The sequence below is a fragment of the Neopelma chrysocephalum genome, unplaced genomic scaffold (assembly GCF_003984885.1).
Source record: "Neopelma chrysocephalum unplaced genomic scaffold, ASM398488v2 Primary Assembly neopelma1_75, whole genome shotgun sequence".
Lineage (NCBI taxonomy): Eukaryota > Metazoa > Chordata > Aves > Passeriformes > Pipridae > Neopelma > Neopelma chrysocephalum.
Genome location: NW_020897736.1, coordinates 15,066,596 through 15,088,064, shown reverse-complemented (window position 1 = coordinate 15,088,064; position 21,469 = coordinate 15,066,596). Strand labels below are relative to the sequence as shown.

Sequence of the window (21,469 nt, the reverse complement as noted above, 5' to 3'; positions counted from 1 at the left end):
ACCAACCCCCTCAGTCTCTCCGCTCACCTTCAGGGTGTTGAGGGAGGCCACGTGACGCCGGTAGCAGTCCAGGTCCTCCAGGCTGGGCACGGCACTGCTGTCAATGCTGAACAGGGCTGTGCACAGGATATCACACAGGTCCCGGTCCTGTTCCTGCAGGGCCTTCAGCTCCTGCTTCCGGTCCTGCTTCTGCCTCTGCAGCTCCTCCACACGCGTGCGTAGATTCTTCTCCATCTGCAGGATGGTACTTTCCTCCTCTGTCTGCAAGAGGCCAGAAATCAGCTCTGCTCTACACCACTCCCACACCTGGCTCATGTTTTAGGATTTTAAACAAAGTCCAGAGACACAAGCCCTGGGTCTGGGCAAGATGTTCCCCAGGAAGTTGCAAAGAGAGCAGCAATACACAAGCTGAGGTGACAGAGGACACCTCACAACCACTTTTCAACGCCTGGCCTGTAAGGAGCCACAAAGCCCTCGGCTCTACCAAGCACCCACTTTTGAACAGGCATTTGCCTTGTGAGCTCTGGCCTCCTGATACACCTAGGCAGGGCAGCAGCAGGATCCCAGCAGTGAAAAGCAACACCTCACCTCAAAGGGGCCCAGCTGGAGCTCACTGCACAAGGCGTCCAGCTCCTTCCGGCACATGGCGATGCTCTTCAGGAGACGCTCCTTCAGGCTCTGCTCCTCTGCCACCATCATGTCCAGGAGACTCTGTGGCACAGGCGTGGTTCAAGGCAGGGTGTGAGGATGGAGAGCAGGCAGAGCAGCAGGACCACCACTGGAGACCCCTGATGGGGCTGATTGAGGGTGGGCAGCGTGGGGGCCCCAGTGGGACAGGGCCAGGGCAGAGGTGCAGTGACAGCCCTGGATGCTCCCACCCGGGCAGGGACCCCCATCGGTCCAGTCCTGGGGCCCTGAGAGAGCTCACGCCAAGCTGCCCGGGTCCCGGGCTGGGGGCTCGACAGCGTGTCCGGGGACACGCCCCCGCCCCTCACCTTGATGTGCTGCTTGACGACGTCGGTGCGCTCCAGGCGCTGCTCCTCGGGAATGCCGATCTCCTCCCAGATGTCCCGCAGCGCCGCCATGGCCCGGTTCAGGCAGGACGCGGCCTCGGCCGCCAGGACCTCGCTGGGGGCACCGCGGGCGTCACGGCCAAGGGCGGGCTCCGGGCCGAGCGCTCCCGCAGCCGCCGGCTCCCATCGCGCCGTGCCCCCCCAGCCACGGTTCCCGGTATCCCCCTTCCCTGTCTCCCCCACGGTCCTGGTATCCTCCCCGTTCTCGGTATCCCCGTTCCCTGTCTCCCACATTCCCGGTATCCCCCCGTTCCCTGTACCACCGTTCCCGGTATCGCCCCCATTCCCTGTCCCCCCGCTCCCTGTCCCCCTGTTCCCGGTATCCCCCTGCTCCCTGTCCCCCGTTCCCGGTATCCCCCTGTTCTCGGTACCCCCCGTTCCCGGTATCCCCCGTTCCCGCACCTTTTCCTCATCGCTCCCGCCGGACGCCGCCGCTCCGCCGATTCGAACTCCCCTCCCGGCCGCGCTGATTGGCTGTCATGTCACCGCGGCCCCACCCACAACCGCCACCCGGGCCGCGCCCTGCCCCGCCCCAAGCCGCCCGCCAGCCAATGGCAGCGAAGAACCTTCGGCGCTTCCATCGAATCAGGGGCGAGGCCGCCGCCGTCCGGCCGCGTGCAACGGCGCCGCCGCGCGCTCGCGATGCCGCAGTGGCCACGAGACCGCGCGCGGGAGCCCGCGCGCCACACCCGGGCGGTGCCTGCGCCGCATTGCGCATGCGCCAGGGGGCCACCGGGCCGGGACCTCCGCACACACCCCGGGCCGGTCGCCGTCAACAGAGCCGTTTATTGGCAGGGGGTGCAGGGGCCGCAGGGCCCCCCCAGGGCTCAGGCCCTGGCCTCGATCATGGCCTCCATCATCCGGGCGCTGTTGGTGATGGCCGTGGTCAGGAAGATGAACTTGCACCCTATGAGATGTGACCTGTCAGTGCCCCGGCCATGCCCAGGGGCAGCCCCAGCGCTCCCAACTCTGTCCCTGGCTATGTCCTGGAAGAGCCTTGTACCTCACCGCCCCCTTCCCCATGGACTTCAGCCAGTGCTAGCCCTGAGTGTGGCCCCTGCTCTGCCGCACGCTGCGATGGCGGGACCCCCAGGTTGCTGCCTGCTCCCTGCCCCTCGCAGGCAGCTCCTACCTCTCTCCTTCCCCAGGAAGCGGAGGGCAGCGATTTCGGAGAACGTGCAGCCCCCCAGGAAGACAGTGAGGATGACACGCTGGGACTCCCAGGCGGGGTTGTCCTCCACGGTGCTGTCTGGATGGCACAGAGCATGGTGGGACCCCCGCCAGACCCCAGCCCCGCTGCCCCCAGCCCGGCCCAGCTGCTACCTGAGACCGAGAACTCGTTGCCATTGAGCAGCCGCACGACCTCCTCCAGGCCCTGCCAGCCCCGGCGCTCCAGCACCTGAGGGATGGGGGGGTCAGGCTGGCCACAGAGGCTGGGCATGGCTCGGGAGGCTCCGAGCAGCAGATAAGCATTATCAGCCTCAGCCTTGGGCACAGGGACCCCCAGTGGACCCCCCTGAAGGAGGTGGGGGCTCAAGGGGATGTGCCCAGTTCTCCCCCGCGGCAGGCAAGCTCACCTGCTCGATGATCTTGCAGCTCAGGGGCACGTAGGCCCCGCCGAAAACATACGCCATGTCCCGGGGCATTTTGAGGTCGTACTCGCCCTCCACCCGGGGGATCTGCAGGGATGGGCGACACCAGGGGTATGGGACCAGCCTGCTTGGGGCCTCACCCCCCTTCAGAGGTGCAGGGGGTGAAGAGGGACAGACACTGCCCCCACCTCCTGCCCCGCTGCCCCAGGACCAGCATGGCATAGCCTGGGTGGGCAGTGCATCGGGGGACCACGGACAGAAATGTCACTGCACCAGCACCCCAGCACCTCTCCCTTGGATCAGGACAGAGGCCACAGGGCTGACCCCAGGGCAGCTGTGTTTGAAGGGGGCAAGGCAAGCCCCAGCCCTCCACCACACTGGTCAAGGGCAGAGTGGGAAGCTGGCACTGCCCCCCGGTCCCAAGGAGAAGCCCGCAGGCTGCCCAGAGTGGCTGCAGCAGCTCCTGAGCACTGTTTGTTGATGTCAAGCCTGCAGCCTGGGCATGGGCTTTGCTCTGTGGCCAGCAAGCAGCCCCCGAGGACATACCAACCCCAGCTTCTTGCTTATGGCTCGGAAATTGCTCTTCCTGGCCAAAGAATTGAATGCATCTGTGATCTTTCCTGGAAAACATGGCATGGAGAAATGTTTCAGAGGCCCTGCCTGGGTCCCAGCCCCAGGCTGGCAGCAGGATGTGCAGAGCTGTGGGCTCTGGAAGATGGCCATGGTGGCTGCCAGCCCCACTGCCCCTGTGGATAGCCCAGCACCCTGCCCGCAGCACCACTGCTGAGGACACACTCAATGCCTGGAGCCTCCTCATTTGCCACGTGCTTCCAGCCAGCTCTAAGGCAGCAGCTTCTGGTGCCAGGCTCCCAAGGACATGAGGGCAGTGGGCTGGCTCACCTGCAGCACGGTCTGTGACCAGCTTGCTGACTTTGCTCTCCACCGCTGTCAGGGTCTCCCCAGCCGCCTGCTCCATCAGCAGCCCGATGCGCTTCAAGTTGTGGAAGGTCAGCAAGTGCTCAGGCCCATAGCTCTGGGAACAGAGCAGCCAGATCAGCCTGGAGCCCTGGCTGCGAGCATGGGAAGTGAACAGGGTGTCCCTTCTGTAGGGGGGCACGGCCTGCTCAGAGCCCCCTGGGAGGCACAGGCAGAGCTCCTGGCTCAGGCAGAGCCCGTGGAGGCAGGGGCTATCCTTCAGAGACAGGGCCCACGGAGGCAGGGCCCATCCCTGGGGAGCACTGCTGCCCAGTGTCTTGTGGCCAGAGCCATAGGGAGGGGAACCCCTGTCCCACACAGCCCTTGCTCTGTTGTGACTCTCTGAGCCCCTCACCTGCAGGTACTGGGTTTTCAGGGAGCGATAGTCTTTGGGGACGAGACCTGTGGGGAGCACCAGGTGAGCTCTGTGCCAGGGCTGGGCCCCAGTGCCACCGCTGCAGCCCGGCACAGCGGGGCACTCACCGTTCTCTGTGATGGACAGGAGGCACATGAGGCGCAGGCTCTCGATGGGGGACACCTGTGGGGAGCAGGTGGTGAGCAGGGGCAGGACAGGGCAGCCGGAGCAGCCGGTCCCACGGCCTCACCTGCCGGTCGATGTGCTCCTCAATGAAGCTGGTGCTCTCACGGATGTCGAAGCCCTCCAGCAGTGCTGTGGCGAGAGCACAGGCAACATCACCCTGGACTCTTGCCAGCTCACCGAGCTGGGGTCCAGGCTGAGACGCTCTCCCAGAGCCCTGGGGAACAGAGCCCCCACACCACTCCCCACACAGAGGGTACCTGACCCTATTTAGGATCTCAAGACACACCCCCACACAAAGGGACTGGGAGGACAGTGGCCATGCTGGGGACACCCAGGTGTGAGGCTGCCTGGGCCTGGGGTGAGCGGAGCTGTGGGACAGACTGGGATAGGGGTAGGCACAGATGGGGGCACGGAGCAGCACTCACAGTGTTCAGCCTTGATGGTCTCCTGGAAGTCCTGCTTGGTTTTCTTCTTCATGATGGACTCGCAGGCACCGATATCTGTGGAACCAAGAGATGGCGGCTTTGTAGGGGAATGGGCTCTGCAGGGAGCATGTTACCTCAGGCATTGCACACACCAATGGCCCCTGCCGCCCTGCCCACTGCTTGGGTCACCTGTCCCTCCTGGGGACATGTAGGGCTCTCCGAGCTCCCCCCTTCCCCCAGAACTCAGGCACTGCAGTACAGCCAAGGACCCCTCCCTCCCCTCTGGTTCCTACGCAGGCTAAGCAGGCGATGCTCCTGCTTCAGTCCCTTCAGCTCCTGGGACACAAAGTCCTTCATCTGCTTGATGTCCATGCCCCGGCGCCGCTGCAGAAGGCAGAGAGAGCGTCAGGGAGGTGGCCTGGCCGCGCACAGGGACAGTGCCATGGGTGTCCCGCGCGCCGGGTGACACTCACGTCGTACTGTGCCTGCAGGTTCCGCGACTTCTGGCTCAGGAAGCCAAACACGCTGGAGAAGTGCTCATTGCGGATCTGACTGAACACCTGCAGAAGCACCACAGCTGTCAGGCCCAGCCGGCTGCACCCCGGGGCCAGCGCTCACCGCAGCCAGCCCCAAAACCCCGGCCAGAGGCACGGCAGCCTGTGGTGATGCATCCCCCTGCACTATCATCTGAGAAATGCTCCTTAGGGATCAGCCTTTATGAACAGCACCTGGGTTGAGCTCTTCTCAAGCTTTTCAGAAACACTGTCTGTTCCCAAGAATTAGTGCTGTCTAACAAGTTCTGTTTTTTTAACAAACAGCCTTGGAAACTTATTTTTCTTGCTTTACTCAACCCAAGTGGAATAATATTTTTATTATCAAACTTTCATAGAAAGTTACCGACCTGAATTGTGGCCAGGATGAAAAGTTACTATGAACCTTGTAACTCAACAGCAGTTGAGTCACAGCAATTGAGTCACAATATTCCTTTTTCATATTCCATATTCCATTTCATAGTCCATATTCCTTTCTTTCCTTACTCTTTCCTATCCTTTTCTCTGCCTCTACAGCCATCTCAGCCTCCATATACATATTTTTGGGTTGATTTTGAATTAGAGTGATTGTTTTGCCACTGAACTTTGTCGAGCTGTCACTTTTATATTAAACATGTTTTTTCCAATACCTTTGACAGCGATTCCTTAAGCAACTTTAAAACACTCATTCACAAAACAGCCCCTGTGTGTGGGGACTCTGCCAAGTTCAGAAGTGGAGCTGCACCTGCAGACCATGTTTCCCTGGTCTCTGTGTCCCAACTCATCCCAATCTGTACTCAGGGGCCCAGCAGCCCCTGGTCACTCCTGCTCAGGCTTAGGGGAGGGAATGCCCTGCTCTGCCTCCTCCCCCCATGAGGACCTGCTTCCCCTGAGGCTTGGGAGGACTCACTTTGTCCTGGGCATTGAGCAGCACCTTAATACTCTTGTCAGAAGAGGTGACATCTGGCCCAAAATCCACACTGCCTGCAGGGAAAAGCGAAGAGCTGCTTTGTCCTAGCCATAGTGGCATCCCTGCATGCACCAGCCCTGCTGCAGAGGCAGGGGATGTGGCCCAGCTGCTTGGTCAGAGCGAGGGCTGTCCTTGTGGACGACCTCCAGCAGCCCCTCACATGAGGACTGTCCCTGTGGGAACGGCCCTGTGCACAACAGTGCTGGGCACAAACCCTGTGGACTCTGGGGAGGGGGGTGCAGAGCCCCATGCCACCCCTGTCCTGAGTGCGGAGCCCCCGCTGCCCCCTCGCCGTCCCCGGGCACCCACCGCACTTGATACGGAAGGTGTCGTCCACCAGCCCCTCATAGACCACCTGGGAGCAGAGCGCTGTCACGTAGTCCACATCTGCAAGGAGAGCCAGTGCCAGGCTGCCCTCCCGGGGGCTCTCCCTGCCCCTCTGCCGCTGCCCAAACTGCTCCCCCCTGGCCACCCTCGCCAGCTGCTCCCACCCCAGCCCACCTCTGTCCATGAGGAAGACATGTCCAATCTCAGGCTTCCTGCCCTGGCCTTCACCCTCGCTCTCCTCCTCCAGGTCCCGCCACAGCTCATGGCTCATCTGTGAGGGGAAGAATGTGCCAGGGTGGGGGTGCAGCCAAGGCACGGCCAGGGTGTCCCACAGGGGACACTGAGGCTCATGACGGAGGCCAGGCACAAGTGTTCCCCCTCCAGGGCACACCCTGGTGAGCAGGAGCTGCTGCTCTCCTGCCCACCCTTGGCACATGGGACCCCCCAAAAACCTGCTGAGCCCCCAGCACCACCCGGATGTGCCACGTGGTGACATGCTGCCATGCAGCTGGAGGGCACCTGAGGGACTCCCGGTGCCGGCCGTACCTTGGCACAGCGGCCGATGCCATAGGCCTTCCCGAAAGGGCCGTACAGGGAGTTCAGCAACTGCAGGGCTCTGGCAACAGGGTTGATCCAGCGGTGATCCCCCTCCTGTGGGACCAGGAAGTGTGTGCGGGCAGCTGGCTGGGAATGACTGCCAGGGGACTGGGTTGGGGACAGGGCGCTTCCAGGAGGTACGTGCACAGGAATACACACAGGAACACGCTGGGATGCCCCAAAGCTGCTCCAGAGGGAGCAGAGGGGTTAGCACAGGGTGGGAGCAGCCACTACCCCCAAAAGCCACCCCTGGGGAGCAGACAGGACCCGTGGTGTGGCTGAGGGGCCAAGCAGGACATCACACCTGCTCTCCAAATGCTGCCCTTGTCCCAAGACAGAGGGGACAGGATAGGCTGCCACCCACCGCGTCCCACTGACCAGGAAATAGTCGCGGAAGAACTCAGGCAGCTCCATGCTGATGATATCTTCGTCCAGGGGCAGCAGATAGAAGGACCATTCGTCACAGGTGACATCTGGGTTTGGGGCAGGGAGAGGGGACCGTTACCCATCCCTGCGCATGAACAGCCCCATGAATCGTGACAACCCCAAAACAGGGTGTCAAAGAGACAGGATGGGTGGCAGGGCCCTCTCTCTTCCCTGCAGGCAGAGGAGAGGGGCTGGTGCTGTGGTGGGCACATGCCTGCCCACAGACTGGTAGCCACCCTCGAAGCAACTCGTGTTCCCTGCCCACACAGGGATCCCCATACTGGGATTCAACAAGAACCCTGAGGTGTCAGAGCTACCCTGAGCCAGCATCACAGCTCCACTCACCTCCAAAGACCCCTTCTTCCTCCAGCACCATCTCACAAGCATAGAACTGGAAGAGAAGGGGAGACCCTCAGGACCAGGTAGGCTCTGAGCGGGAGAAGCTCTGGAGCAGCCCAGCTCCTTCCCAGGCATCATAACACTCGATTTTAGTTAAACATTCCTGGGTTAGCGACACACAACTTTTGGTGCCGACAGATGGGGTGGGAGGTGCAAAGGCTGGCCAGGCACAGTGTGAAGTGGGAATGGGCAGTGGGGTCGCACTGACCTTCTGGGGGCTGAAGATGATCTTGTACTTCCTGCTTCTCCCCGACATCTTGTCAGCATTGACAATATCTGTGGACACCCCGCATGGCCCCTGCACAGCTGCCCCCCCTCGGCCCGGGGCCCCACAGCTCACGGGGCCCCAACGCCCCGGGCACAAGTGAGGCCCCGGGCACGGGGCTCGTCTGGAGCCCCTCTCAGTCCCGCTCCCAGCGGTGGCCCAGAGCACCAGAACCCGGTGAGGGACACCTGCCCCCGGCGCCGCACTCACCGGCGATGAACCTCATCGTCCTGACCCGCGGTCGCACCAGGAAGCAGAACCTGCATTACAGAGGGGAGCGAGGGCTCCTGGTACCTGGCCCTGCCTGCGCTGGGCCCTTCCCGTCCACAGCCGTGCCCGGGCTGTGCAGGTGCCGCCGGGGCCGGGCCGGGCACTCACTGGTCGCTGGCGCCGGGGGCCGGCCGGGTCTCCACCTTGTACAGCTTGTCCACGTCGTGCTGCTGCGGGGACACGGCGGGCTCAGCGCGGCGGGGGGGGGGGTGGGCCGCCCGCCGGGCCCTGCGGTACCTTCAGGATGGACACGTTGGCGATGCGGTCCAAGGGGCTCATCAGGTCGGCCTCGATGAACAGGTCCTTCTTCCCGGGGAGCTGCGGGCAGGGTGCGCGTGGGCTGGGACCCACCGCCCGCCTCGGGGCCCGGCCCCGCCCGAGCCCACCCCGGCCCCGCCGCCCCGCCGCGGCACCCCTGTCCCGCGGCCCCGGACCTGCTCCAGCAGGTAGACGAGCTGGTCCCGCGCCAGCCGCTTCAGGATCCCGAAGTCGGGCGGCTCGGGCGCGTCGCGGCGCCCGGCGAAGGCCATGGCGTGGGCCGGCGCGGCGCCCGGAACGCCCGAGCGCGGCCGCGGCGCGGCCGGAACCCCGCGGCGGCGGAAGCGAGCGGCGCCATAGCAACACGAGGACGCCGAGCTGCACGCACGTTTATTGGCCGCCCCGCAGTCACGTGGCCACGCCGCGCTCCTCGAACAGGCGCTGCAGCGCCCCCTCCAGGGGCGCGCTGGTCCCGCGCAGCCCGGACACCACGAGCGCCGCCCACCGGAAGTACTCCTGCACGCGCTCCGCCGACCACCCTGCGGAAACACGACGTCACTTCCGGCTGGAGCCGCCCCGGCCCTGACCTCGGTACCGGGACAGACCCAGACATCACCATACACACACACACACATCGAGACAAACCGAGACATCACCACACACACACTGGGACAGACCCCACTACCGGGACAGACTGAGACACTGAGCCAGCAGTGTGCCCAGGTGGCCAAGAAGGCCAATGGCATCCTGGCCTGTATCAGGGACAGTGTGGCCAACAGGTCCGGGGAAGTGATTCTTCCACTGTACTCAGCGCTGGCAAGGCCACCACTGGAGTGCTGTGTCCAGTTCTGGGCCCCTCAGTTCAGGAAGGACATTGAGGGGCTGGAGCAGGTCCAGAGAAGAGCAACAAGCCTGGGGAAGGGACTGGAGCACAAGTGCTGTGAGAAGAGGCTGAGGGAGCTGGGGCTGTTGAGCCTGGAGAAGAGAAGGCTCAGGGGAGACCTCATCACTCTTTACAACTCCCTGACAGGAGGTTGTAGCCAGGTTGGGGTTGGTCTCTTTTCCCAGGCAGCTCTCAATAAGACAAGAGGGCTCGGTCTTAAGCTCTGCTAGGGGAGGTTTAGGTTAGATATTAGGAAGAAACTCTTTCCAGAGAGGGTAATCAAGCATTGGAATGGGCTGCCCAGGGAAGTGGTAGATTCTCTGTCCCTGGAGGTTTTTAAGATGAGACTGGATGTGGCACTTAGTGCCATGGTCTAGTAACCACGGCGGGGTTGGATCAAGGGTTGGACTTGATGATCTCAGAGGTCCTTTCCAACCCAGCTGATTCTATGATTCTGTGATTCTATGACCACCACACACACACGCACCGGGACAGACTGAGACATCACTACACACACACCCACACCGGGACACCGGCACACAACAGGACAGACGCCCCCCACACTGCCCCTGGCTGGAGCAGCCCCAGGCCCGGGGTGACCTCGGCAGGTCTGTTCCTCCGTGCAAGGTGCAGGACCAGCCCCGCCCCTGCAGAGGAGCCGCCCTGGGCACGGCCGGGCCCTGCCGTGGTACCTTGGGGGGTGCAGCGGTTCAGGTCCCGCAGGTTGTACAGCTTGTCTGCCAACTGGACCAGCTTGGCGCGGGGGCTGCAGCCGGGCACCCGCTCCACCTGCAGCCGCTTGCGCTCCATCTTGGGCAGCATCTTGTCGTCTGTCACCTCCTCCACCACGCGCCGCACCTCCACCCCGAACTGCTCCTCGATCTCAGACAGCGTGGTGTCCGTGTCCTCCACCGTGTCATGCAGGAGGGCGGCCTGGGGCCAGGGAGGGTCAAGGGGGCCAGGGGGTCCAGGCCAGGCCCCGCCGCAGCGGTAGCAGGCAGGGGAGGGCATGGCCTTACCTGCAGCACCACGATGTCTGTCACACCAGCCTCGTGCGCCAGGATCCTGGCGACACCTGCAGCCAATGCAGAGAGCTGGGAGGGGGCACGGGGGGGAAAGGGCAGCTCTGGGCCAGGACAGTTGCTCCCTGGGTTACACAGGGGCTGCACTGCACAGAGGGCAAGGAGGGGTCCCCAAGATCCACCCTGGGCACGTCCTGAGGGGTGAATCCTCAGGTTGGGCAAGCAGGCAACTCCCAGAGCCTGGCACTGACCCAAAGGGTCCCTCATCAGCTCCCATGGGCACCGTCCACTGCAGGGCAACAGCGTGGGGGGAGCACCCACAGCAGAACACGTGGCTAGGGCAGAGGCTGAGGTGCTCCCGGGGCTCCTTCGGCCTGAGGGACATGGGACGGGAGAGGGGACACGGCTTTCCCTGGGGGCCGGGGTGAGGGGCTCCCGTGGGTGGGCGGCACTCAGGGGCAGGAGGGGTCCTGAGGATCCCTCGGGAGCAGGACGCGGTGCCGGGGGGTTCCGCACCAATGGGGTGGTTGATGAAGGGGGTGCCTTCGGGGTCCTTCCGCCGCTGCTCCTTGTGCTTCCTGGCCGCGAAGTCCGCGGCCTCCAGCAGCCGCGCCACGTCCGAGCCCATCCCCGCCACCTCGGAGCCCGTCCCCGCCACCTCGCAGCCCGTGCCCGGCGCGGCGGAAGCGGCGCGATCGGAGGCGGGTCCCAACACCGTTTATTGCGCGCCGTGCCCCGGCCCGCCCCAGCCCCGCGGCAGTCGGTACAGCAGAGTCCCGTCGGGGGCGCGCACCTCGCGCTCGTCCCCCGGTGCCGCCGCGACGGCGCTCAGCGCCCGCCGGTCCTGCCGCAGGCGGCGGCGCGGCGAAGGGCAGCCGCGGCTCCGCAGCACCCGCCGCACCACGTCGGTGCTGACGCCGAACCCCTGGGCCAGGCGCTCCAGCGGCCACTCTTCGGGCAGCTCTTGCCGCAGGAACCTGCGGGCACGGTCACGGTCACGGGGGCGGTCACCGGGAGCGGCGCGGCCCTCCCATTCCCTCGCTCACCGCAGCTGCTCCATCGCCTGCCAGGTCAGGACGCGCTCGGGGGCTCCGCGCTCCCCGCCCAGCTCCCGCCGCAGCCGCTCCATCCGCGCCGCCACCCGCCGCCGCCGCCCCCTGCGGGGGACACACATGAGCGCCCGGCCCGGCCCGGCCCGGCCCGGCCCGGCCCCGGCCCGGCCCAGCCCTGGCCCAGCCGCCCCGCACCTCTCCGCCTCCTCCAGCGCCGGGTCCGGCGGCTCCGGGTCTCCGGGCCACGCCGCCGCCGCCCGCCGCGGGGTCCCGGCGAGGAGCGCGGCCGCCCGCAGCCCGGGCCGCAGCAGCGCCGCCATGACCGGCAACGGGAACGGGCGGGGCCGGCGGGGGGCGGCCCCGGCGGGATCCAGAGCGAGGTGCCCTGTGGCGGGCCCGGCTGCGGCCGCGGGGGCACAGCCAGGAGTGCGGGCAGGGGCACAGGCACCAGCCCCTGGCCCGGCAGAGGTGAAGCTGCCAGGGGCGCGTGGCCAGACCCGGGCGGGGCCCAGGCTCCGGTCAGGGGGCTCCGCAGCCGGCCCCGGGGCTGATGGGGATAGCCAACCTATCCAGCAGCCCTGGTTGTCCAGCGAGCACCCACAAGAGGAAGGCTGAGCCTTCGGCCACGTTACTTGTGCCTTTCATGCTGCAAGTGTGTGACACACTGGCACAGCGAGGCTCTGCCATGGTGTGAGGCACGTGTGTGCTGCGCATGAGCGGCGGCGGCAGCGATGGGGAGCTCCTGGACCACAGCACAGCTGAAGATGCCATCGTCTTTGACCTCCCCCGGGCTGGCTGGGGATGCTGGGGGACAGCTGCCTGCATGGGAGGACGACGGGCTGGCAGCGTCACCTGGAACAGCACAGACAGATGTGGGTCTGTCTGCAGACTGGGCAGCTCTGTGGGTCAACAGTCCCCACTGCCCTCCCTGGTGGGGCTCAGCCCTGGCACCTCCCCCTCTGGCCCTGCTGCCCCGGCCTTATGCTGGGGAGCAGAGCAGGGCTGGGTGAGGGGTGGTGGGACTGTGGGCAGGGAGCAGCAGGGGCCTGGGAAAGGGTTGGGGGCCGTGCTATGTCACCGTGTCCCCTCCATACCCACTGCAGCTAACGCACTCCTTCTACTGTCCCATCTGCTGTGCTTCCAACTCACTCTCTCCCATACATCGGGGCTTCTCACGCTCTCTCCTCCCCACACATCAACCCTTGGTTCTGGGAATCCACCCACATTCATCCCTGCCCCTGCGAATGGGATGCTGATGGCCTCCAGCAGAGACTTCCAGCGGTCATCAGTGCCCTGAGCAGAGCACAGCAGCCCCTCCGCAGGGTCCCAGCACCCCTGGCACTCTGAGCTCCATCCAGCCCGCCCACTCCTCCCACCCTGATAAGGCCAGGAGTATCCATGGGAAGGTGATGTGTACTCACAGCCTTCAGCCTGTGTTCTGGCAGCAGGGAGCTGCTGGTCTCTCAGCAGCAGCCCCTCGGGGTGGCTGACGGCTGCCCGTGCTGCCCGGCCCCGCAGCCAGCTCCCGCCCAGCACCCGGGAGTCCTCGTGCCGCGTGTGGTACGGGACACTCCGGCCTCGAACACAGAGGGTGTCCACATCGTTGGGGCCCGGGCCCAGCGTGTCCAGCTGCAGGGCCTCGGCTCTGACCCAGTGTCCCGAGGCATGGGCTGGGCCTCCCAGGAGTGAGATGACCATCATTAAGTCATGGGTGTCCTGGTCCCTGAGGGCATCCCATGGAAACTGCAGCTGGAAGGAGGGAAGGCAAGTGGCCATGGCTTAGCTCTGGAGGCCTTGGCAGGAGATGGGAAGAAAAAGTCTTTTCTAGTCATGTACAGGTGTTCACTAAAGCATCCCCCTGCACGTTGTCCCCAGGTACACCCCTACAACTGTCCCAGACTCACATGACCCCAGGAGCACAGCAGCTGATCTGCCAGCAGTGGAGCCAGGACCCCCATCCTGCCCCAGACACTCAGTGCCCTATTCACTCCTCACCATCCTCCTGCCTTGGCTGTGGGTGGATCTGGGTGACCCCGTTACCTGGCTCCGGAGGGCGCAGGATCCTTGGCTGTCAGCTGTGGGGAGCAGCCGGGAGAGTTGGTTGGTGATGCCCAGGTCTCGGATCAGCTTCTCACGCTGCAGCAGAGCATTCACTCTCCTCTTCTCCTCGTGTTCCACAATGTCCTGGGGCTGCATGGAGTCATACTGCACGTGCTGCACCTCGGCAGAGAAACACCTGAGCTACAGCAAAGCTGAACCTGGGATAACGCACAGGTGAGACAAAGCCATGGGCTGCTCCAGCCCTGGGGACAGTTACAGACTTGGGGTGGGATGGAGATCCTAGTGGGAGCCACAACAGGAAGGGACAACACTGGTGCTTGCAAGTACTGCCCACCACAAGCTGTCGATTTTCTGGACTTCATACAGGGAGTCAAACCTGGAATTTCTGCTCCATGGGAGCATCCATGGCCCAGCATGGCTCCCAGAGCCATGTCACTGCCTTGGAGAGCCCATGGACAATGCTGACACTGAGATACCTTTCTATCCCATGTCTTGGTGCTTCTGTGAGTGAGGTGGGTTGTAGAAGCTGTGCTTCTATTCTGGATTTTCTCTGTTTTCTTCTTCCTGGTGGCAGCTTCCAGCTTTTCATTTTTCAGGCGAATCTCCTCCAGCTGCTGCCTGCCACAGAACAGCAGAGTCACTCACTGCTCAGTCAGAGCCACAACAGCAAAAGGCTGTGGGGCAGCCTTTGACCTGAGGACATTTACTGCAGGCCAAAGTTCTGTCTAAACAGCCCATAATAGAAGTGCCAAGAGATGGGCCAGGGATGCTTGTAAAGAAACTTCTAAAAAGAGAAATGGGCTTAGATTAGGCTGTGCCTAACAGAAGGGAGTGGGACATTTGGGACATGGTTTCTCCAGGGTCCAAAAGTCAAAGGAGCACTGCCCTTGCCTCTCTGGGGTCCATCCAAAAGGAACTGCTTTGCTGTGGTGCCACAGCACGTGCAGGCTTCTTCCCTTCCCCTCCTGCTCTCCCCACTTGCTTACACCTGCCAAGCAGCAGAGTGGCTCCCCAGGAGGGCTCAGGAGCGAGTGGTGTCCATACCCACCGTGAGGAGAAGGTTTCCACAGGAGCAGCGTACCTGGCATGCTCCTCTCGTGCCTTGGAGGCTGCCGTTTCCTGGAAGAGGGACCTGCCCTGGTGGAAGAAGGGCTCGTATTTCTCTGTGCCAGGTGCTGGGTAGATGCGCCGGAAGCCGCCCAGGTGCTCGTTCTCATAGGTCTCGGCCTGTGCCAGCCAGGCAGCCTGGCTGCTCTCCTGCTCCCTGCGCCTGCAGCCGGAGGGAGGACAAGGAGCTGTGACAGGGAGCTCCGGGGCAGGCAGAGCACAGGGCTGACATGCTTGGTGTTTCCCAGGGTTATTCCAGGACTCCATATGGAAACAGCAGCTGGAGAGAGTCCCTGCTTTGCCTGCAAGGCAGCAGGCTCACTAAACACTGGCCTTGTGAAAGGGCATGCAGACAGAGGAGGGGGAAACCCTCAGCCCTGGAAAGGAATCTTGCTCTGGAGAAGGGTTCATGCCCTCAGCTGCTCCTGGTCCCTGAGGTAGGGCTGTGGTCCCTCCTGTGAGCATCCCTGCCAGCCCAGGGACACTGGCCCTCCCTGTCTGCACCCAGGAATGTGACAAGCAGGTGCCGCTCGATGGGGATGTCTCTGTCGGGGCCCAGAGCACTAGGTGTCACAAATCTCTTGGTACACAGAGAGGAGCCCCTAGCTCTTCCTTCCAGGATGCAGATGGCTTGGGAGAGCTCAGAGGCTGCACAGTGCCATGGGGTCTGGGAGCTTCACCTGCCAGCCCTGGCATTATCCTGCTCTGCCATGCCCTGTCTCTCCTCACTGGAGACGTGTAGCACTGAGGGAAACAGCAATACCTGGACTCACGGAGAGTCTGGGTCTGGTTGGCCTGAAGGAGCCGCTCCTTTACCCGCCGCTTGTCTTCCTCCAGCACCTTCCTTCTGTCGCAGGCATGCACGTTGATCAGGTTGAAGGTGTCACACAGAAGGGCATCCTTCACCTCACGGTCTAGCTGAGAGTCTGTGTAGAAGCTGGGAGAGTGGTTCACCTGCCAAGACAAGCAAGTAACCTAACCTGGCACCCCAGCTCCCAGCCCATGGCCCCGGCCACCCCCCACACTATCTATGGATGCTCTTCTCTATGTCAGTGACAGGAAGCAGGAAGCCACACACACAGCACTCTGTCCCTGCAGTGTGGTGCCCACTGTGCCACAGGTCACCCAGATCCCATCCTGCAGGCTGCAGGTGGGGGGCAGCTGTCACAAACTCGGGGTGCTCTTACAGGAAAAGGGGTCCTAAGATTTGGGAAATTCCCTGCTGTCAGAGGGTGTGCAGGAAACTGGCTCTCTTGGATCCCACTCACAGCAGGGTGCTTGGCTTCACAGCCTGGTTAATTCTGTGAGTGAGGTGGCCCTTTTGAATCAAATGAGTCCTGTTCATCCCAACCCTCCTGTCCTGAGGCCTCTCCCAGGTTTTAGTTGTCTGCTCCTTCCTCACCTCCAGCAGCCACGGCTTCAGCCTTCTGTCCAGCAAAATGTCAAAGCCCAGGATCTCGAAGCAGGCGCAGCCGGCAGCGTGGTTGGGGAAGCAGCTCTGGTAGTGGTGCTTCACCACAGGGTGAGCCGAAATCAGTGTCTTTATGACAATGTCATCAATATCTGCCCAGACCTTTGTTGTGTCGTAGCTGTGCTCTGCCATCCAGGCATTCAGGGTGGACAGCTTCCTGCATGGGGCACAGGAGGTGGTAAGGGCTGAGCTGTGCCACCCCACGAAAGATGAGGTAAACCAGAGTCCCACAGCGTTCCTGTGGTGCCTGGATGTGCCAGTACCTCTTGCTGCCCATTGTGTCATCCTGGACGAAGTTCTCATTGTGCTTGTTGATTGCATAATTGGTCAGATGCATGCAGATGTCACCCTAGCAGGAAAGCAGGAGAGACATTCATTCACTCTGAACCACGCAGCGAGAACAGAAACAGCCCCACCAGATAATCCCAGGTCCTTCTTTTCCGCCTGATGCATGGGCAGAGCAGGAATGGTGTGGAATGAAGCATGCTCCTCAGGGCCAGGAGCAGTAGGTGATGGCCAGAGGCACCAGGGGGGCTCTGGCCTGCAGGTTTTCAACACCTGCTAGGGTGAGACCCCAAGAAACCAGATCTGAGTTTATTGTTGACCCAGTTTTGAACATGAGGTTGGAGACCTTCCAATGTTCCTTCAATGCAAAACAACTCTATGATTTTGTGGTAATGTCAGTAAACAGCCCAAATGTGAGGCTAGATCTGGGGATAGATCTATTTCAGACCCTCCTGAAATACCTCCTGTGAGGAGAACAAGGAGGGGGTACAGAGGGAGAACAGGAAAGCAGCAAGCTGGGATCCCTGCAGCCCCAAGCTTTTCGAGGCCTGGAATGCCCCTAGGGCAAGTTAGGGATTGACACCTACAGATACTATGTGAGGTTTTTTGAAACATCCTTTTTTTACCAGGTTTCTGCTGCTGCGATCGATGTACCTCATGGTGGCAAACCGGGCCAGGCCCTCCTTGTAGAGAAAAACCCTCAGCGGGTCACAGGATGTGACCAGCACATAGATGCGCATGTCAAACTTGAAGCCATCAATGAGGAAGGGCTGTGAGGAAAGTCAGGAGCAAGGGTGAGATCAGGAACTGCCCCATCTGCCTGTGCTGCTCTTTGGCAGCAGAGGAGAGAGGAGAGCTTTGGCCGTGCCCCCGCTGTGCCACAGCCACCCCCAGCAGACTCGGGGAGACACGGGAAGGATGTGGGATTCTGGCAGAACAAGGAGGCTGGAATCCTCCCCTGGTGTTCCAGGGCTCTCCCGGTACCTCAGAGATGTACTGCTGACAGATCATGCGCTCCCCATGCTTGATCTCCTCCGGGTGGTGGGTTATGAAGATCCCTTTTCCCTGGGAGCTGTTGTCGGGCTTGCAGATGAATGTTCTGGTTTTCCTCAAGGATCTGTAGGCATGGAAATCTCCATAGCTGTGCAAGGAAGGGGTGATGGTCACCAGCTGCAAAAAACACCCTCTGAACTCTCTAACAGCTGGGTACTGAAACCATGGCACTGCGGGCCAGTACAAATCAAATGTTCACAGGGGAGATATAGAACCTCCATTCCTGATCTACAAGAGTCACAGATTGGTCCCTGTGCGACCTGACCCAGCTCTCCCAGTCCCACCTTTTCCTTGTACACATCTGCACCTATACCGGGAGGTCTGTGGCAGAGGTCACCACGATAATGTGCCAGAGCCACTAAGATTTGGGCTCTGGTGCCCAGAGGGAGCAGGCTACCCCTCCCAGTGTGAGCCTGTCCCCGCGGCGCTGTCCCACACCACTCACTCGGCTGGCAGGCACCACGTGCGGGGGAAGATGTTGTACTCCGTGGGGAAGAGCCGGAGCATGCGGTTCAGGTTGCGAGCCAGCAGGTCCTTACGGCAGAGCTCGATCATGCCTGGGAAGTGGTTGATTTTCTGAAAGAGGGGCAGAAAAACCCAGATCAGTGGAGGCCCCCACGGATGCATCCTCCCGGCCCTGCGGAGAACCGGCAGCAGAGCAGGCAGGAGGCTGGGCCCGCAGCTGCCTTGAACTGCTGCTGAGGGGCAAGACTGCACTACAGCTGCTCTATCTGAGCGTCACCAGTGATTTATCTGCTCCATCTCAGCCCTGGAGCTCTCCCTGCCCCGAGCACCACAGAAGCCGTTTGTCATCCCAGCCCATTTATTTCACAGCAGGTTACAGGGCTGGCAATGCTCCCACTCCTACTGCAGCTGCCGAGTTCTCCTGAGGCACAAGACAGGGCACAAGGAAAGGTGGGGAACCGAGGCACAGATGAGTAACAGGCACTGCTTTGGATGCCTCTGTTCCACTCTGCCGTATGCTATTCCATCAGCAGTCCCCGTGTTACCCTCCCCCTGAGCGATTCCTGCTGGACAGCCCATTTGTTTACCTGGAACCGCTTCATTTCCATGAGGCGCTCCAGAGACACCGAGGTGTCTGTCCAGCACACCGTCCACTCCTCGTTCTCTCCCGCTTCCTTCAGCCCGCAGTGCTGCGCCGCCCGCCGCACTGTGCCAAGGCAAGCGGTGACAGGGGCAGGCAGGGGAGCCACAGTGACTGACAAACCCCCAAAATAACCAGGGACAGAACGTGGAACAAACCTCTCCAGGCTGCAGTTCTCTCAGAAGTACAAGGTATGGGTGGGACCCTTTGGGAGGTGTCAGGAACACCAGCTTTACCTGGCCTACCCCCCAGCCTCTGGCTGAAGATGTTCTGCGTGCTCTCAGCCCTCTAATTCCACCTGCCTTGGGGAGCCAGGGCCACTTGACAGCAGGGCTGAACCTGCCATGGGTTTGATACTTCACAGGCAGGTACAAGTCTTAGGAAAGTGTGAATTTAATCTCCAAATCAAAGGTCTTTTGGCACCAGAAGACAGCTCTGGGGCAAAAGGTCTCTGCTGGGATGGTTCATGTTAGTGCCAGGTCTGAATTTGGCCCTCACAGGGCTGGGGAGGTGATGGAGGTCTGTGCACACCAAGACACCTTAGCGAAGTGGCTTAATAACACCCCTCAAGGGCCAGGAGTTAGTTCTTTTAAGATCCAGCTTGTGGCAGGAAAGAAAAGCGGGACAGGGGAGGGGAACCAGCTCCTTGGAGTCACTGGGGATGGATGGCACAGGGAGAGGTTCAAGGTATAGATCCTGACTGTTCCACCACCAGCTTTACCTGAAACAGTTGAGAGCCCTTAGGTCCTGTCCCCAAGCCCAGGTACCCCATTGCACTGTACCTGACTGAAGCTTTCTCGCCCACTTTAGCAGACACCTGGCAAACACAGGTGTGGGGGGATGTCGAGGGCTCATGTTGCTGTTACACATTTTAAACCAGGGGAAACCTCAGTCCAAAGTGTGACAAACTCCCCGCTACCACAGGGGCCCAGTCACTGGGCACCAGTAAATAAACCAGTGAGAATTGAATGCCAACAGTGCTCCCGGCTGCACAGGCACCCACAGAGCCTGCAAGGGCTGGGCCCCTCAGGGACCCCACAGGGACCTGCAGCCCCTCAGACTTACCGCTTTCGTACCTGCAGCCGCTCAGGTTGATGGAGGGGACACTGGAATTGAGAGAGATGAGAAGACAGGGGCTCAGCAAGGGAGTGGGCACGGGATGGAAGGGGGACACAGCCCGATCCCTCACACAGACGCAGCACAGCTGCCAGGTCTGACCGGGTACGGCCCTGAGGAGATGTGGCACAGGGGTCCCGGGCACGGGGCCGCGCCTGGGTGCGTCACATGGGAGATCGTTGGGGCAGTTTCAGGGGAACTGTTTATTGTGGGTCCCCCGACAAGCTCCCGGGGGCTGGGGGCGGCGGGCCCCGGCAGGGCACTGCCCGCGGGGAGCAGCGGGGCCGGGCTACACCGGGACCGAGCACGACTGAGGCAGCGGGAGACGCCCCGGGGTGGGGCTGGAAGGGCTCTCCCCGGGCCCTGCCGGGGGTCTGCGGCCCAGCACTCGCCTGCGCTTCCTCCGCGTCTCGGGGCCGACGGGGGCACCGGAACGGTCCGGGGGGACCGCGGCGGCGGCCGCCTCCTCCTCGCCCGGTGGGGTTTCAGGGGCGGCCTCCTCGTCCGGTGGAGTTCCCGGGGGCGGTCCCGGTCCCGGCCCCCCCCCGCCACCGCCCGCCGCCATCGCGCCACTCCCAGGGCCGCCGCGTTCCCATGGCGACAAGGCTATAGAGACGCGGGCGGTGCCAGCCAGAGCGGCCCCCTGAGGGCACGTGACCGTCAGTTCCGCAGTCCTCCGCCGCGCAGCGGCCCCTGGCGGGCGGCACCAGGAACCGCGCCGGTGCCACCAGCCCTGCAGCAGCCGTGCCCGTTCCTGTCCCAGTCTCGGTCCCGGTGCAGGTACCGTCAGCTCTCCAGCAGCCGCGCCAGCTCTCCGCCGAGGCGCAGCAGCTCGGGCTCGGGCAGTAGGTGCTGGCGGATGGCGCTTAGGGCCTTTGCCTCGGTGATGTGCCGGTAGAGCGCAGAGGCGGGCAGCGGAAGGAACCCCGCCAGCTCGCACACTGCCACGACGAAGGGCTCGCCCGCCTTGGGGCCGAAGCGGGGCGGGCGCGCCCACAGCAACACCCGCAGCCCGAGGTCGCTGCTGGCGCCGGGCCCCTCTGGAGGGTCGCCCCGCGTGGCCAGCACGTTGCAGGCCAGCCCAGCGCCGCCCAGGTGCTCCGCCGCCCGACACACGGCCCGCGACACCGGCTCCAGCGCCGCGGGGCCAGCGGCAAAGAAGAGAAAGGCAGTGGCCGGTCCGGCGCGGAGCAGTCCCAGGCGCGGCCCCAGCGGCTCAGCCGGCGCCGCCTCCAGCGGCAGCGGGCGACCCAAGTACAGCCCGTGCAGGTGCAGGTGGTTCACCGAGGCTCCGCCGCCCAGCCCATTGAAGCCCACGCAGAATCCCGGGTGGGCGCTGAGCAGCGCCACCTCCAGCGCCCCGTGCAGCGCCGAGGCCGTCAGCGCCTGCGGCAGCCGCCGCGCCGGCTCGGGCAGCAGCAGGACGTGGCCCCGCTCCAGCGGGCTGGCGTTGATGGCCACCAGCAGCGGGTCGGGCGGCGGCCCCGGGCCCCCGGCGCGGCGCAGGCGGAGCAGCAGCTCGGCGGGGCGCAGCCGGGTGAAGTTGAAGGCGTCGGGGTCGAAGGGGTCCCGGAGGCTGCGGACGGGCTGCGGTGGGCGGCGCTCGGCGCTGCGCTGCTCGTTCAGCTGCGCCACGAGGCGCACGGGGCCGGGCAGGACGCGGGTG

The 21,469-nt window shown here is 63.1% G+C and overlaps 6 protein-coding genes across 15 annotated transcripts in view; all 6 read right to left on the bottom strand.

Moving 5' to 3' along the window:
• The window catches only part of PRC1 (protein regulator of cytokinesis 1), a 28,213-nt gene extending 26,603 nt beyond the window's left edge, over positions 1–1,610 (bottom strand). For all 5 annotated transcript variants that reach the window (XR_003535038.1, XM_027688578.1, XM_027688581.1 and 2 more), the window contains exons 1-4: positions 1,476–1,610; positions 996–1,128; positions 589–711; positions 28–261 (exon numbers count right to left, since the gene is read on the bottom strand). Coding sequence is in view for 4 of the 5 variants with exons in the window: in XM_027688578.1 (XP_027544379.1) it covers positions 28–261; positions 589–711; positions 996–1,128; positions 1,476–1,486 (501 nt within the window). In the remaining variant the exon portion in view is untranslated. The remainder of the gene's footprint in view (positions 1–27; positions 262–588; positions 712–995; positions 1,129–1,475) is intronic.
• Positions 1,611–1,839: 229 nt separating this feature from the next.
• On the bottom strand, positions 1,840–8,953 carry VPS33B (VPS33B, late endosome and lysosome associated). Of its 3 annotated transcripts, none has more exons than XM_027688574.1 (23): positions 8,825–8,953; positions 8,628–8,708; positions 8,499–8,560; positions 8,331–8,380; positions 8,064–8,131; positions 7,802–7,847; positions 7,409–7,503; positions 6,980–7,084; positions 6,608–6,704; positions 6,416–6,493; positions 6,047–6,120; positions 5,080–5,166; positions 4,900–4,990; positions 4,607–4,681; positions 4,246–4,310; positions 4,124–4,178; positions 3,996–4,042; positions 3,566–3,698; positions 3,212–3,285; positions 2,651–2,752; positions 2,397–2,472; positions 2,206–2,322; positions 1,840–1,980 (listed from the first exon to the last, which is right to left on the bottom strand). In XM_027688574.1, exons 1-23 carry the CDS (start codon positions 8,918–8,920, stop codon positions 1,901–1,903), a joined length of 1,854 nt encoding a protein of 617 aa, XP_027544375.1. In that variant the 5' UTR covers positions 8,921–8,953; the 3' UTR covers positions 1,840–1,900. The 3 variants fall into 3 exon arrangements, with proteins under 3 accessions (XP_027544375.1, XP_027544377.1, XP_027544378.1); XM_027688576.1 differs by having other exon boundaries at positions 8,499–8,557; XM_027688577.1 differs by lacking the exon at positions 6,980–7,084.
• Positions 8,954–9,016: 63 nt separating this feature from the next.
• On the bottom strand, positions 9,017–11,236 carry HDDC3 (HD domain containing 3). Its single transcript, XM_027688598.1, has 4 exons — positions 11,070–11,236; positions 10,551–10,606; positions 10,224–10,464; positions 9,017–9,187 (listed from the first exon to the last, which is right to left on the bottom strand). The coding sequence occupies exons 1-4, from the start codon at positions 11,179–11,181 to the stop codon at positions 9,057–9,059; spliced, it is 540 nt and encodes a 179-aa protein (XP_027544399.1). The 5' UTR covers positions 11,182–11,236; the 3' UTR covers positions 9,017–9,056.
• Positions 11,237–11,254: 18 nt separating this feature from the next.
• Positions 11,255–12,226, bottom strand: NGRN (neugrin, neurite outgrowth associated). Its single transcript, XM_027688596.1, has 2 exons — positions 11,801–12,226; positions 11,255–11,530 (listed from the first exon to the last, which is right to left on the bottom strand). The coding sequence occupies exons 1-2, from the start codon at positions 11,923–11,925 to the stop codon at positions 11,272–11,274; spliced, it is 384 nt and encodes a 127-aa protein (XP_027544397.1). The 5' UTR covers positions 11,926–12,226; the 3' UTR covers positions 11,255–11,271.
• A 3-nt stretch (positions 12,227–12,229) lies between these two features.
• On the bottom strand, positions 12,230–20,500 carry LOC113970068 (tubulin polyglutamylase TTLL13-like). Of its 4 annotated transcripts, none has more exons than XM_027688570.1 (14): positions 20,196–20,500; positions 19,753–19,793; positions 18,635–18,753; positions 18,028–18,158; positions 17,514–17,670; positions 17,156–17,299; positions 16,508–16,593; positions 16,176–16,401; positions 15,537–15,727; positions 14,748–14,936; positions 14,143–14,284; positions 13,646–13,819; positions 13,027–13,354; positions 12,230–12,457 (listed from the first exon to the last, which is right to left on the bottom strand). In XM_027688570.1, exons 1-14 carry the CDS (start codon positions 20,366–20,368, stop codon positions 12,234–12,236), a joined length of 2,325 nt encoding a protein of 774 aa, XP_027544371.1. In that variant the 5' UTR covers positions 20,369–20,500; the 3' UTR covers positions 12,230–12,233. The 4 variants fall into 4 exon arrangements, with proteins under 4 accessions (XP_027544371.1, XP_027544372.1, XP_027544370.1 ...); XM_027688571.1 differs by having other exon boundaries at positions 13,646–13,825; positions 17,514–17,646; XM_027688569.1 differs by having other exon boundaries at positions 13,646–13,825; positions 20,196–20,381.
• Positions 20,444–21,468, bottom strand: GDPGP1 (GDP-D-glucose phosphorylase 1; the record flags this gene model as incomplete). Its single annotated transcript, XM_027688533.1, has 2 exons — positions 20,444–20,557; positions 20,588–21,468. A coding segment is annotated over one exon (879 nt), but the record flags the coding sequence as incomplete, so codon positions are not given.
• Position 21,469: the final 1 nt, after the last annotated feature.

What these genes read in the sequence shown, in the direction of transcription:
- VPS33B (XM_027688574.1), bottom strand. Translation starts at nt 8,920, where the DNA reads ATGGCCTTCGCCGGGCGCCGCGACGCGCCCGAGCCGCCCGACTTCGGG. An exon ending in TGTCTTCCTCATGGACAGAG is followed by an intron (nt 6,494 to 6,607) that starts GTGGGCTGGGGT and finishes CTCTCCTTGCAG; the next exon opens with ATGTGGACTACGTGACAGCG. An exon ending in GCATCGCCTGCTTAGCCTGC is followed by an intron (nt 4,682 to 4,899) that starts GTAGGAACCAGA and finishes TTGGTTCCACAG; the next exon opens with ATATCGGTGCCTGCGAGTCC.
- HDDC3 (XM_027688598.1), bottom strand. Translation starts at nt 11,181, where the DNA reads ATGGGCTCGGACGTGGCGCGGCTGCTGGAGGCCGCGGACTTCGCGGCC. An exon ending in CTTCATCAACCACCCCATTG is followed by an intron (nt 10,607 to 11,069) that starts GTGCGGAACCCC and finishes CATTGGCTGCAG; the next exon opens with GTGTCGCCAGGATCCTGGCG. An exon ending in GAACCGCTGCACCCCCCAAG is followed by an intron (nt 9,188 to 10,223) that starts GTACCACGGCAG and finishes GTGTTTCCGCAG; the next exon opens with GGTGGTCGGCGGAGCGCGTG.
- NGRN (XM_027688596.1), bottom strand. Translation starts at nt 11,925, where the DNA reads ATGGCGGCGCTGCTGCGGCCCGGGCTGCGGGCGGCCGCGCTCCTCGCC. An exon ending in GCGCTGGAGGAGGCGGAGAG is followed by an intron (nt 11,531 to 11,800) that starts GTGCGGGGCGGC and finishes CCGTGCCCGCAG; the next exon opens with GTTCCTGCGGCAAGAGCTGC.
- LOC113970068 (XM_027688569.1), bottom strand. Translation starts at nt 20,368, where the DNA reads ATGGCGGCGGGCGGTGGCGGGGGGGGGCCGGGACCGGGACCGCCCCCG. An exon ending in ACGTGGTGCCTGCCAGCCGA is followed by an intron (nt 17,671 to 18,027) that starts GTGAGTGGTGTG and finishes TTCCTTGCACAG; the next exon opens with CTATGGAGATTTCCATGCCT. An exon ending in CCTGCGCCCTCCGGAGCCAG is followed by an intron (nt 13,355 to 13,645) that starts GTAACGGGGTCA and finishes CCCTCCTTCCAG; the next exon opens with CTGCAGTTTCCATGGGATGC.